The 13,424-nt window shown below is 60.9% G+C and overlaps 1 protein-coding gene across 17 annotated transcripts in view; it reads right to left on the reverse strand.

Annotated features, from left to right (window-relative positions):
• The window catches only part of STRN4 (striatin 4), a 27,329-nt gene continuing 13,905 nt past the window's right edge, over window positions 1-13,424 (reverse strand). For 6 of the 17 annotated variants that reach the window (XM_054673539.1, XM_016936290.3, XM_016936288.3 and 3 more), the window contains 13 exons: window positions 11,214-11,355; window positions 9,114-9,273; window positions 8,390-8,503; window positions 7,948-8,042; window positions 5,970-6,145; window positions 5,829-5,876; window positions 5,313-5,434; window positions 3,626-3,796; window positions 3,323-3,463; window positions 2,750-2,848; window positions 2,494-2,580; window positions 1,026-1,261; window positions 1-828 (listed from right to left, as the gene is read on the reverse strand). In XM_054673539.1, the coding sequence (XP_054529514.1) occupies window positions 1,092-1,261; window positions 2,494-2,580; window positions 2,750-2,848; window positions 3,323-3,463; window positions 3,626-3,796; window positions 5,313-5,434; window positions 5,829-5,876; window positions 5,970-6,145; window positions 7,948-8,042; window positions 8,390-8,503; window positions 9,114-9,273; window positions 11,214-11,355 (1,525 nt within the window). In that variant the 3' untranslated portion in view covers window positions 1-828; window positions 1,026-1,091. Of the gene's footprint in view, window positions 829-1,025; window positions 1,262-2,493; window positions 2,581-2,749; window positions 2,849-3,322; window positions 3,464-3,625; window positions 3,797-5,312; window positions 5,435-5,828; window positions 5,877-5,969; window positions 6,146-7,947; window positions 8,064-8,389; window positions 8,504-9,113; window positions 9,274-11,213; window positions 11,356-13,424 lie in introns of all 17 variants that reach the window. The other 11 variants (XM_054673538.1, XM_016936289.3, XM_016936287.3 and 8 more) reach the window with 4 other exon arrangements.

Genomic DNA, 13,424 nt, shown 5'->3' on the forward strand with positions numbered 1-13,424 from the left:
TTACTCCAAAGGGTTTATTGAGACAAGTTTTCACATACAAGATGGGGGCAGAGGGGTTGGGGCTTATAAACAGGAACCTGGAAGGGGACCGAGGGTGCAGGGTAGAACCAAACGAGAGAGTGAAATAAATAGAGGGAAAGAGTGGAGACAGGGAGGAGACTGACTGAGACCATCACACAGTGATAATGCGGGTGGGGCGGCGCCATGAAAATCCTGTTATTTATACAGATATACAGGGAGTTCAGGGGGACCCGAGGCCCACTCCACCCTCCATGCCCCAGGGAGGGGCACAAGAAAGCCGTCTCTACCCATGGGCGACCCCATGGGGCGCTGGGAGGGCTGCCCTAGGAGTGTTGGGCAATCCCTGGCCTGGAGGCCTTGGTTAGTGTCTGGAAAGCAGTGGAGAGGGCCGGAGGGGAGGGGCAGCCAGGCCGGGGCTCAGCTCTGAGGCTCCCGGCTGCCACCCTTTCTCCCAGCACAGCTCCTGCCCAGGTCTGGGAGGATGGGGGATGGGGGAGCAGGAGCTCAAGGGGAGAACCTGGCACCTTCTGGAGTCTTGGAAAAACTGATCCCTAAAGACACCCGGCCCTGGCTGTGCTGCCCTCTGGAAGGCAGCTCTGATACCAGGAGCGGCTGTCAGGGCACAGGGGGAAACCCCGAGGCCATCCTCGGGGGTGATTCCTGAAAGGGGCCCATCCCCAGGCTGGATGCTTGGGGAAGGCAGCCGTAGGGGAGGGATTCCTGGGGAAAGGGCCGTTAGCACCACCAGGCTCCACGGCAAACAGACAGAGGCCAGGCCTCTGCACCTCCAGTGAGGCTGGGAGTCCCCTGCGGGAAAGAGAAGGGAGGGGAGACTGAGCCGCTGCCTCTAGGGCGCCTCTGAGGCCTCAACCCCTCCCCTGCATGCCCAGGGCTCCCCCAGTGATTCTCACAGGACGCCCCTGACTGGACTGCGGGGCTCAGCACACCTGGCAGTACTAGGCATGGGCGTGCAGAGACTCAGAATGCGGGGTTTCTGCCCTCACCTCAGCCCCACCTGCCCGGCCCTACACCCCAGCCAGCGTGGCGGCCAGGGCAGGGCCAGGTGGGCATCATACGAAGACCTTGGCCAGGGCATCAGCGCCAGCACTGGCAATAAGGGCCTTGCTGGGGTGGCAGGCGACAGCGTGGATGGCCTCCTCGTGCTTCTTGCGGTGGGCCGTGATCTCCTGCACGCACGTTTTGTTGTCCAGGCTCCAGAGACGCAGGGAGCAGTCATGGCCTGCACATGTGTCGGGGACAGAAGGGGTGGTCACTGGGCTCCTTGCTCAGACGCAGCCCTGGAACCCCTCACCTGGCCTTGTCCAAAGGCCTCAGGGGAAGTGGGGCTCAACTCTCCTCTCTCACCCTCTGCTCATCACCTCCTGTGGCCCGCCCAAAGGAGAACCCTGGTCCCCTCCTGTCCACAGTCCATCTCATCCCCCAGCATTTCTTGAGCAGCTACTGCACACTGAGCCCCAGGGCGGCAGGGGGCAGTGAACAAAACAGGCAACTCTCCCTGCCCCGCAGCATTGACGCTGCAGCTGGGCAACAGGAAGAGAAAGAAGAAAGCAACCCAGCCGGTCAGTGTGAGGACAGAATGGCCCCAGGAGGAATGCAGGGAGCCTTCCAGGCAGAAGGACAGGCGGGAAAGGTCCTGAGGCAGGAGGTGGGGGTGGCCACAAGAGCCTTAGCAGGGGCTTGGGGAGAAGAGGGGAGAGGACGGCAGGCTGGGCAGGGCCCTGGTGAGGAGAAGTTTAATTTAGGGTCAAGAGGATCAGGCAGGGCAAAGGCTCAGCTCCCTCCACTGTCTAGTGGCCCCCAGAATAGAGCCCTGTCTGGGCACTGGGCTGGAGCTCACTGACCAGCCCCTCACCCACCAGAGGCTGCCAGCACAGGCCCGGAGGCAGAGCCCAGCCACAGCCTCCAACACCACGGCCTGCGCCTCTGTGCGCACACACTCACTGCTGCACTCACTGCAGGCCTCACCCTTCACCCCCACAGCGACCTCCAGTCTCCTTCTCCACCCACCCACGTCACACTCCATCCCTTCTAAGCACAACCACGTTGCTGGCCTCAATGCCCTTATCCAGAGACAACAGGGTGGGAGCACAGAAGTCCCACGGGTACCCCCAGGTAGACCTGGACTGATGTTACAGAGCTTCAATGGCCAAGTTACAAAGCGTCTGGGCATCAGGGCCCACATCTGTAAACTGGGGATCAAAGTACCAACCGCACAGGCTGCTTAGAGGCCCAGGCTGCTTAGAGGCCGAATGAGACGATGCAGCTCCAATGCCCCAGAGGAGGGCCCCAGCGGACTGTGCTGCCCCCTATGGTCACCACGTTCATTCCCGCCCAGACCAGCTTCCCCCAGCCCTGGCCCCCGGGGCCCCCTGAGCACTTGCCTGGAGCCAGTGCCCAGGCCTCTTCCTCCCCTTCTCCCCAACCCTGGTGGGACTAGTGTGCTCAACTTACTTCCTGACATCAGGAATGCGCCGTTGGGGTCCACGGCTAGGCAGGTGACTGCGTCCAGGTGTGCAACCATGGAGTGCACCGGCTTACCTGAGGCGAGAAGGGCGGGTGGCAGGTTCCCCTCCCACTCTGGGCCTCGCCTGAGAGAGTGAAAGGACTGGAGGAGAGACTCCCAGAGCCTCCCACAGGGACGCAAGCATCTCTGCTGCCTGCCTCTGGCCCTCCCCGCCCACCACGAGCACAAGGGGCTAGGCCTCACCTGTCCGATTGTCCAGGAAGCGGATGCCCCTGTCGTCATGGGCGGTGATGGTGAGAGGCTGGTTTGGATGACTCACCACTTGGTTGATCTGGGTTGGACCTGAAGGAAAACGCAGGAAGAGAGAAGGATGTCAAGCGGAAAATCAGGAAGACCAGAACAGAGGCACAAGCGCAGCGTGACAGCCCCTACACCAGCCTCTGCCTGGATGTCGAGGGGGGCTGGGCGAGGGCACTCCGGTCCCCGACCGCAGTGCTGGTTCTGCACAAGCAGCCCCTGGGCCCTGTTTTGGGGCTGGGGGAAGAGGAATAACAAACATGAACACATTCCGCCACTCTACCAAGAGGGCCCGACGGGGCGGCCCTGACGCGCTCTCCCCACTCAGCCCCGCCAGTGAGTGCCCTGGCTGTGAGGGCCGGGGGCCCTCCACTGGGACCCGACTTCCTTCCTGCTCAGGGCCTGAGGGTGCAGGGGAGTCATCTGAGCTGACTGACAAGGGGTCGCCAAAGCCCCAGGAGGAAGTGGGGCCCAGAAAACACTGAGACCAATTCCATGAGCTGATGTCAGCTCCCTTACCGCTGCTGCCCCGGGACTCCAGCGTGAGGAGGGCACTGCCAACCTCCATGTCATACAAGACGGTGTCGCCAGAGCGGAAGGAGGCCACGATGTGGGCAGGCTCGGTGCTGGTGAAGGCCACTGAGGTGGGGATCCCGTGCTCTGAGGGCACAGGGAAGAGAAGGCTGCTGAATGGACCCTCAGACCCAGCCCTGCCCCAGGGTGGGGGACAGTGGGTGGGAGGCCTGGGGCCTCAGCAGGAACCACTCTGATAGCCTCCAGATCCCGCACAGCTCCGGGTGAGGCACCAGGGCCCCCACTCACCGCTGGCTGTGGGGAAGGTGCAGAGGCAGGCCGGGCTGCTGCTGCTGGGGTCCCAGATGCGGACGGTGCCATCAGCAGAGCAGGAGGCCAGGCGCTGGGAGGTGGGACTGAAGGCCAGGCCCCACACGGCGTCCCCGTGGCCCTCCAGGACGTGGCTCAGCACGCTTGGGTCTGCACCCACCGCAGGGAGGAAATGGGCTGTGTCAGGGCTGCCAGCTCCTCCCTGGACAGCCCAGAGCCCCAGCTCTGCCAAGCCCCAGGCAGCTGGGCTCCAATCACCCACGCACCCGCTTCACGCCTGGTGCCCCTCGGAACTGTCCACTGCCAGGACAGCCCGGCAGCTGCTCACACTGCCCACTAGCTCTCCAAGGAAGGTTCTAGGGCTCCAGAAGGCAGGGATTTCCCTCTATTCACGGCTGTCTCCCCAAGCAGGGCCCAGAAACTGGGAGCTCAATACAGAATTTTTCAGGCTCCATTAAGGAAGAAGGAACAGCATGGTTCTGTGGCCCCAGGAGCGGCACGCGGCCTGTGCTGGACAAGGGTTGGTCCCAACCCTGGCCCGAGCAGTCTTTTCAGCCCATGGCCAAGTGCATGGGCTTTGCCTGGTCTCTCCAAAGCCCCCTGGTCATCCAGAGGTCCAATCACTGCTTCCCTGGTTGCTGGAGTCCACACCAGCAGCTCTGGCCTGCTGACACCGAAAGTGTGGTGGCTAATGTAGCTGGGACTGATCCTGACCTTGTGCAGGTGAGCCTGTTCTCTAAAGTCTGTCCTCCCCTTGAGAGGAGACAAAGACCTCTGAACTCTGCCCAGACAAGGTGGAGCACAGGGCCAGGTGCATGATCAAGGAGGCAGAGCCGGGCGCAGTGGCTCATGCCTGCAATCCCAGCACTTTGGGAGGCCAAGGTGGGTGGATCACCTGAGGTCAGGAGTTCAAGACCAGCCTGGCCAACGTGGTGAAACCCCGTCTCTACCAAAAATACAAAAAATAGCTGGATATGGTGGTGTGTGCCTGTAATCCCAGCTACTCAGGAGGCTGAGGCACGAGAATCACTTGAACCCAGGAGGTAGAGGTTGCAGTAAGCCAAGATCACGCCACTGCATTCCAGCCTGGGTGACAGAGTGAGACTCTTTGTCTCAAAAAAAAAAAAAAAAAAAAAAGGCAGAGAACGGGGACAGATGTTGAACAGAAGTGACAGTCTGGTCACTTCCCTACTTAGGTCTTAGATGCTCCAAAGAGAAAGCCCCAACTCGCTCCAGCCTGGCCCAGCTAACTCCACCTTCTCTGCTTTCTCTGGACATGCCCTCCCCTCAACCACGCAGAGACCCTGGCGGATCCCCACACACAGAGTACACGGCATGGCAGAGCAGAGGCTGCCAGGGCCAGCCACGCCTGTGCATGGGCTGCTCCCAGCCTGGGCTGCCTCAGCTCTGCCTTCTGGACACCGGCTCACAGAGATTCTCAGGCAGCTTCACCACCTCCTCCCACAGCCATCATTCCCATCCCGGCTGGCTCGTCCCTTGGCCACGCGCTGCATCGCGCTGCTCACAACAGAGCAGACAGGGGAGCCGTCACACGCACTCCTGAGGCCTGCAGTGTTGGCAAGAGGTGGACGCGACCTGTGCGTGCGTGGAGGGGACGGCCAGGCCCCAGTGGATGTGAGGGGAAGGCGGGAGGCGTTGTCCTCACCGTAGCCATCATAGGGATCCATGCTGAGGTCTGGAATCTTCCAACTATGGATGCAGGCATCCGCCCCGCCACTGTAGCAGTATTCACTGTTGCTGCCCATAGCCACAGCCAACACTGGGCCCCTGGAAGCGACAAATATGTGGAAAGGGGGATGAGACAAGCTCAGGGCCTCCCCTGGCCACAGGACCTAAGTTCCCTACTAGCATTCTTCAAGGATGGCCAAAAGGAATTCAGCGACTGGGGCTCTGGCCATGCTACCTGGACAAGCTGCCTGTCCCCTGCCCTCCCCCACCCCACCTCCATCTCCTCCCCTGAAGGGCTGTGCTGAGTACCAGCTGCCAGGGCATGTGATGGAGCCCCAAGAGCCAGGGCTGTGTATATCATGAAGGGGGTGGGGACTCAGAGCCCCCTGCTGTCCTGCCTCCTGCCGTGGGCCTCCCGCGATGGCAGTGAGCAGGTCAGGAGTCAGGCTGCATTTAGGACGAGTTTCTAGCAGGCTCAGGGGCACCTCCCTACCTGTGAGCCCGGAAAGCATGTATAGGTTCCACATCTAGCGCCGCATTCCTGTGGGATGACAGAGGAGCCTGATGTCACTGAGACCCTGTCACCCCCGTCCCCAGATGCCCCTGCCCCCGGCTCTGAGCTTGCTGCCCTCACTTCTTGGCCGTGACCGCCTTCTGCAGGTTCCAGAGCTTGAGCGTGCCATCCTCGGAGGCGGTGAGCAGAGCCGACTGGCTGTGGTGGAAGGCCAGGGAACGAATGCCGTCGTAGTGCGAGCGCAGGGTGAACTTGGGGTTCCACGTCTTCTTAAAAGCATCTTTGCTGTCAGACAGCTGGGGTTGGGGGGAGCTGCCTCAGTGTCTTCGCATCCATCCCAGCAGTCATGCAGACACCGACACCCAGGGCTTGAGGCCCCCTGTCTTCCACCCATATGACCCTGGCAGGAATGCCCTCAGAGCCTGGGCTCCAGCCGGGACCTCTCTCCTTCCTCTGCTGGGCAGAGTCTCCATGCTCGCCCAACAAGTCCCCACACTGTGCTGGGTTCTGGAGAGACAAAGGTGAGCCTGACCCCTTGGGGTCTTGCAGTTGAGAGGAAGGGGAATGGGGGACACAACTGGACCATCCCACAAGTGTGCAGGATCATCAGCCATGAGCAGGGCAATGAATTAAAGATGCACAGAGAGACATCAGGCAGCCTGCCCTCCTCCCTGGGGGCCACTGAGGCTTTCCTGAGGAAGCACGAGCCAGCAGGACTTCACCAGATAAGGAGAGGGCCCTGGAGAGGGAAAGGGCCCGTGCAGAGGCCCTGAGGCAGCAAGGGCGAGCCCAGGCCTGAGAGGTCAGTGGTACAGGCTGCACGAGGCAAGGAGAGTGGCAGGGGATGAGACAGGTGCTGGGTGGTGAGCCCCGGAGGAATGCGCATTTCATCCTAAGAAAAAGCCTCAGAGAAACAAGGAGCCGGGGAAGTGTTTAGAGCAGGGGAACGACATGGCTTATTCCTGCCACCCCTGAGAGGCTCAGATTAGGGGCAGGTAAAAGTAGCCATAGACGGGGCACAGTGGCTCACGCCTGTAATCCCAGAACTTTGGGAGGCCAAGGCAGGACGATCATTTGACCCCAGGAGTTCGAGACCAGCCTGGGTAACATAGGGAGATCCCCTCGAGGAGCAAAAAAAAAAAAAGGTAGCCTCAGAGAAAGAGGTTGAGAGGCCAGGAAGTCCCAGGGGAGATGAGGGCATGGAGACCAGACACGTGACCATGAAGGGGAGGCAGTGCACACGTGGGAAAGCTGTGGGGGCCTCTGTCCACCACGCTGCATGCGCCCTGGTGCCGCTCACCCAGCAGGGGACCCGGAGAGGGCCAGGTTCAGGAGAGATGACGAGCAGAGTACCAGGCAAGCCTCAGCACCATGCCCCAAGATGGGCTCCCAGCTGACGTCCCTGCCTTAGCTGTCCCTTCTGCCACAGTTCTTTAGGGTCAGAGGATCTGCTACTGTGTGGTTCACTCACCCCCTCCCCTAGCGGGGCTCAGAACACTGTACTTCCCCATGATGAAATGACATCTCGGGGCGTGCAGAGGGACCCCATGGCACACTCCACTTCTCAGGCCTCTGCTCTGACCCCCCTTCCTGAATCTCACAGCAGTCCCCACCCAGCCTTGCTAGGGTCACCAACACTGGAAATCCCATTCTGTCACAGTAAAATGTGCACATACACCCACACCAAAAGCTCCCAGCTGGCCAAAGGCTCCCAGATGGCCAGAGGCTCCCAGCTGGCCAGAGGCCCGTGCACTGAGGCCCGGAACATTTCATTTCAGCCCAGCTGCCCATTCACACTAGATTGGCCTGACTTGGCAGAGCAGGGGGTGGCTACAGGTCATCTTCCTGCATTCCAAATCACCAGGGTGGGAGGGGCACTGAGTGGAGGAGCCGTGGAACTGTGATTAAGACACAGGCTCCAGAGTCTTCCAGGCCCTGCGCCTTGGCGACCGCAGTCAAGTCCCTCCACCGTCTACATCTGCACCCCTCTGTGAAACAGGATGAGCAGGGCATGGGCGGCACCCAGTCAGAGCTTGCAGGGGCTGGCCCTGGGCGCAATGCCAATGGGGACAGTGTGGGGGGCACCCGGAGAACTTACATCGCAGCTGAGGTCGTTGTCATTGGTGACGGTGAGATCTGCCAAGTCCCCCAGGCTCACCTCCCCGCCCCCGATAGTGTCCATGATGAAGACGTCTGAGGAGAAGCCAAAGGAACCTGGTAGGGGGAGGGGAGGGAGGGGCAGAGAGGGCCAGGGAGAGAGAGAATGACAGAGAGAGGCAGAGAAAGAGATAAAGAGCAAGAGAGAGAGACAGGGAGAGGACAAGATGAAGAATCACAGCTGGAAAGAGACAGAGAGACAGACAGGGCAGGACAGACAAAAAGAGAGGGAGACAGACAGACAGACGAACTTTTGGGGCAGGGAGGCTGCAGACTGGAGGCTGGGCCTCGACCCTGAAGACACAGAAGCCCTGGGCTCAGCTCTGCAGCCTCCCTCTGCCATGGGCCCGCAGGACTGGAACCAGGTGGGGGGTGCCTCTTACCTTCATGTGGCCGGGGCTGGGGTGTGCCAGGAGGCGGGCCAGTCACTTTTGGGGGCAGCCCATCCACATCCCGCAGGTCAGCCAGAATGCCTTGGAGTTTGACCCGACGGCTTTCTGCAGGGTCGAGGCATAGGGCCGGAGTCGCCCAGCAGTTTCAACCCAGTCTGGCATAGGTGACGCCTTCCCCACACTGAGGGCCCCCTGCCACTCTGTGGGGCTGTGAAGCTCTGGCCCCGGGGGAGGGGGGGAATGGGCAGAGGAGAGGAGGTTGATTGGGCCCCTCCGTGGGGCAGTGGGCAGGTCACTGCCTTGCCTAGGCCTCAGGCCCCAGCCACCCATCCCACGTATCCTGAGAGCCCTCCTAGCTGGGAGTCACAGGACAGGGAGGAAGATGCGGCCCTCCCACCTGCCTCTCCCCTACTGGGTCCTCATCCTGTTCCCTCCTTGAGGCCAGCCAGAGCTGGACGCCCGCCCTGGAGGGCTGGCGGCCCCATTTCAGGAAGAGCCAGGACTGCCTGCGTCTCCATGGGGATTTTCCAGGGAAGGGGTGAGGGGCCGGCAGCCATGACCTGGGCCTCCTGCTCTCCTTGGCTACCCTCCTCTCAGGAAACATATCCGTCCGGTAGAGAGACCCTGTACAGGAAGCAGCTGCAGGCAGCTGAGCCTGCTCCCACCCCCTCGGTGGGGAAGGCAAGCGGGGGCTGGCCAGAAAACGTCAGCTCACCCAGCTCATGGGGGCTCCCATCCACAGTGCACCGCCGAGGGTCTGGAGCCCCTTCCCCATCCTCTCCTGAGCCCAGGAAATCAAACTCATTGATAGCATCCTCAGAGTCGTCTTCCTCATCCTCGTCTTCCATTTCAGGCACCAGAGCCTTGGATGGGAGCTGGCGCATGGAGAAAGCCAGACAAGTCAGGGGGCCTCTTGTCCAGAGACTAAGCCACCTCCGTGCCTAGGAACAGATAAGCCGGGGCTCTGGGCCCGTCTCTGTTCATGGGGCTGCCTCAGCCGCCAGCCAGCTGCCCTGGAGCGCCCCCTGCTGGGCCTTGGACAGTTGCTACCACTAGGGCCGGTTGGCCTGACCCCACCCTCACGCAGTCCTTCCCCTAGCCAGGGCTCAGCCTGCTCCAGTCCCCCAGCAAGGTGCCTCGGATGAAGAAAAGTCAGATAATGCAACAATCTGCCTGCAGGGAGGGCAGATATGCACTGGTGTCCGTGTGTGAATATATGGAGGTGCAAACAAGTGAGGATGAATGGACCACAGCATTGCAGCGATAAACACAGCACCAGCAGCCGTGCTGGCACAAGAGCAAATTCCACTCACTGAATGACCACTGACTACCCCTCGCAGACACGACTTCACTTAACCCCCAACCCTGCGAACAGCTACCGTGAACACTGTCATTATCATTCCCACATTACGGGCCAGGAGACAGGCTGAGCAGCAGGAACCCACTTGCCCTAGGTCACCAAAGCCAAGCTCTGCCCACTGTGAACTCCTCCAGGGCGTGGCTGGCCCCTTCCACATGTCAGCCCCCCAGGCTGAGTTTGGCAACACCTCTCAGGCACCAGTGAGGGGCCAGCCTCTGACCTGCATGGGGGGGACCAGAGGGAAGGGGCATGGAGAAGACCTAGGGCCAAGGTTTATTCAACACTTGTGCAAAGAATGGGGAAGGGGAGGGTTTAGACAGCATGCCCAGAAAGGCAGCGGCCGGGCTCAGGACTCCAGAGGAGGGAACCACCACAGGTGCTCTGAGGGGCACACGAGTGGCAACTGTGCTCTGCCAACAGTGCCTGGAACCATGAGGGCTCCACCACTACCAAGTGCCACCAGTGCCACTAACACCTACTGAGCACTTGGGGGACAGCCACCGTGCAGCTGAGGGCTTCCTGGGCACCAGCTCATTCTAATTAAATCCTCAACAACTCAGACGGAGGGACTCAGCCCCATCTAAAGGGTGAGGAGACTGAAGCCAAGACAAAGAAGTGTGGGCCCGAACTCACGCAGCTGGGCCAGGGCCCCCTGGGAGCCATGGGCAGTCCCCTGGGTTCCCAGCTGGGCCTCGCTGGAGGACTGCTGCGTAGAGACAGAGAGCCCTACCTAACCAGCCAGCCCAAGGGTGTGGGCCCGAAGGGGTGCAAACACCACGGATGATTCCTGATGGAATGGGTGGAGGGGTGGAAAAGGACTAGAAATTCTCAGAGGGGTGGGAAGGACCAAGTGTCTGGACCAGGGGCCAGCATTTGAGACCCTGGACTCAGCCCTCCTGCTCTTCCTCTAGGCCTCCTGCAGTGCTGCGGCTCTACTTGGGGTGCGACTCTGTGCTGAGCCACACTGGGGATACTGGAGATGGAGTGGAGGCCCACACAGGCCCATTCCCTCCCAGGGAGGGGTCAGGAGGAATACAGACCAGACAGGGAGGACCCCAGAGTGGCCAGGGCCAGGGAAGGGAGCCCAGGGTGAGTCAGAGAAGGCTTCCTGGAGGAGGGGGTGTCTGAGCTGAGTCTAAAGGAGGAAAGAAAGGGGAGCCAGGCAAAGGGACCCGCTAATGGGAAGCCCGGGGCTCAGGGAAAGCTCCGAGGCCATCTCCCACAGGTGCCTCCTTCATAGGCACATGCCCCTGCCTCCACCACAACGCGTCCTTCGGCACATGACTATTTACAAGGCCGCTGCTGGCCACAAGCTCCTCCAGGCCAGGGCCTGTGTGTCTCCATATCCCTGCTGCCAGCACACACCGCAGCCCCTGAAGGCCCAGGCTGACTCAGAAGGGCTTCGATCAGGTCACACCCAGCCCAGGCTGTGCAGGGCGTGGAGGAAGGGCTCACCTTCACACGCTGCTTCTTGTGCTGCACGCTGTCCAGCTCATCGTCCTCGTCGCTGTCTTCGTCCTCGCAGTTCTGCAGGAAGGGGATCTGCCCCAGCACTGAGCCGCCCAAGCGCTCTTTGCCATCTTTGCCTGCCGCGTTCCTGCCAAAGACAGCAGAGCAGAGGAGGCATGAGTCCTGGCAGGTGTCAAAGCTCAGATAGGAAGGTGCCCTCCCAGGCTTGGTGGCCAGAGCCCAGACCCAGCTAACCCCCTAACCCCTGAGCAGCCTTGACTCTGGTCACACACAGAGCCCCAACCCCAGCCTCTGCCCAACAAATGCTCATTCCAACTGGAAGCCTCACCCAGACCGCAAACGGGGCCCAGCTCCTCAATGACCGTCGACCTGAGTTTCAGAGGGCCAGCCCCCAACCCTGGTCACAAATCTCCATCCTGTGCTGAGTCAGAAGGAAAGCTGGATGAGAAAGTGCCACTGACTCAGCAGTCCCCATTCCCACAGCCCAGTCAGACCACAAGGGCAGGTCAGGCAGGAGGCAAACACGCCCTGCAGGAAAGCGGAACCGGCCATTCTACAAATGCTAGGGGAGGCACCGAAAGCCAGCCAGCCTCGCGCAAGCAGGGGCGCCGGCGATCCCTGCTACCCAGGAGCCTGCACTATCCCCAGCAACAGATGGCACTCCTCCTTCCACCTCCTGGCTTCCAACTTCATGACAAGTTATAGCAGAGGAGGTACTGACCCAGCCTGACTGCGGGAGAAGGCAGGGTGCAATTCCAAGTGCAGATCGACGCAAACATCCCCCCTTTCTGCCATCAGGTTGATGCCCTGGAGGTCTTGTCAACTGCCAGTTACCAACGGGTGCAGAGGTCACTGCAGATGTACCCTCTCGCCTCACGGCTGCCATCACCAGAGCTCCACTCCATCCTCAGAACACTCGCTGCACTTGCAGCGGGACACAGGACTCCATTCTCACCGGCCTTCCTCCCACAACGACACTGACACGCGGAACAGGCTCAGCCTCTTTCTCAGCTTCCTCCTCCTGTTCCTCCCTCCAGCCTCTAAGTGGGAGAGCACCCGGGCAGTCCCCAGATCTCTTCTCTGCGTCATCTACACTCACTCCTGCAGGCACTGCAGACGGCCATGGCTTTCCAAAGAATGCCCATGTGCTTGTTCAACTAGAGCTATGTTTAGGGGCCAAATGCCCCCCAGCTCCAGACGAGCTCTGCTTCTCCACATGGGGGTAAACAGGCCCCTCACACTTCACACAACCTCGGCGGCCCCCAGAACTTCCACTCCCAGGCTTCCCCGTCTCAGGGGATGCTGCTCCAATGGCTCACACCAAACCCTGGAGTCGCTCGTTTCTTTTCCTCTCCCCTTAGCTGCAGTCCTTCAGTGTCGACTGCCTGAAAGCCTCTGGGGAAGCTGACACCTCTCGCCTCACCACCGCTAAAGTCCATCAGCTCTGTCCCAGACATCGAGCCATCTCCTAACTGGTCCGCCTGCCTCCTCTGTGACCCTCCCACACCTCTCCTCAGAGTGGATCAGGTACGTCAGATTATGTCACTCCGCTGCTCGAAAGCACTGGCTTCCCACAACCCTGAGTCAAACTCAGACTCTATCCCAGCCCAAGGCCCTGAATGGCTGACTCCTGAGACCACAACCTCCCCGCAGCCCACGCCTCACTGCCTGCGGCCATGCTGGCCTCGTGCTGCTTCTGTGCAGGCTGAGTCTCTCCTGCCTCTGGACCTCGGGGTTCACTGTGCCCTCTGCCTAGAACATTCTCCTCCCAGCCACTCGTGTGGCTTACCCTCCATTTAATGCCCACAGAGGCCCTCCCTGCCCACCCCCCACAGAGGAGCACATACTGGCCCTCGTGGTCTCCATCGTGCTTAGCATCACCTACGTGGCCTCACTTGTTCTGCTTAACTGACAATTGCTGATGAGAGTGAACAAGCCAGAGATTCCTGAGGGTGGCGACCACGTGTGCTCCACTCCCTGCTGGCGAGGCACCCAGGGTGTGCCTTCGGTAAGCACCCCACTCGACCGAGAAGCGGGCAGGCCTGAGTATCAGGACGGGGGCAGGGCTGGAGATGAGGCCATGGCGAAGTGTGTGGAGGGAACCCAGGACAGAATCCGGGGGATCCCAGCAGTGAAGGGACTCAGGGTTTCAGAACAAGGGAGCCCACGGCATACTCCAGGAGGAGGGGCCACCAG

Source organism: Pan troglodytes, chromosome 20, assembly GCF_028858775.2.
Source record: "Pan troglodytes isolate AG18354 chromosome 20, NHGRI_mPanTro3-v2.0_pri, whole genome shotgun sequence".
NCBI lineage: Eukaryota > Metazoa > Chordata > Mammalia > Primates > Hominidae > Pan > Pan troglodytes.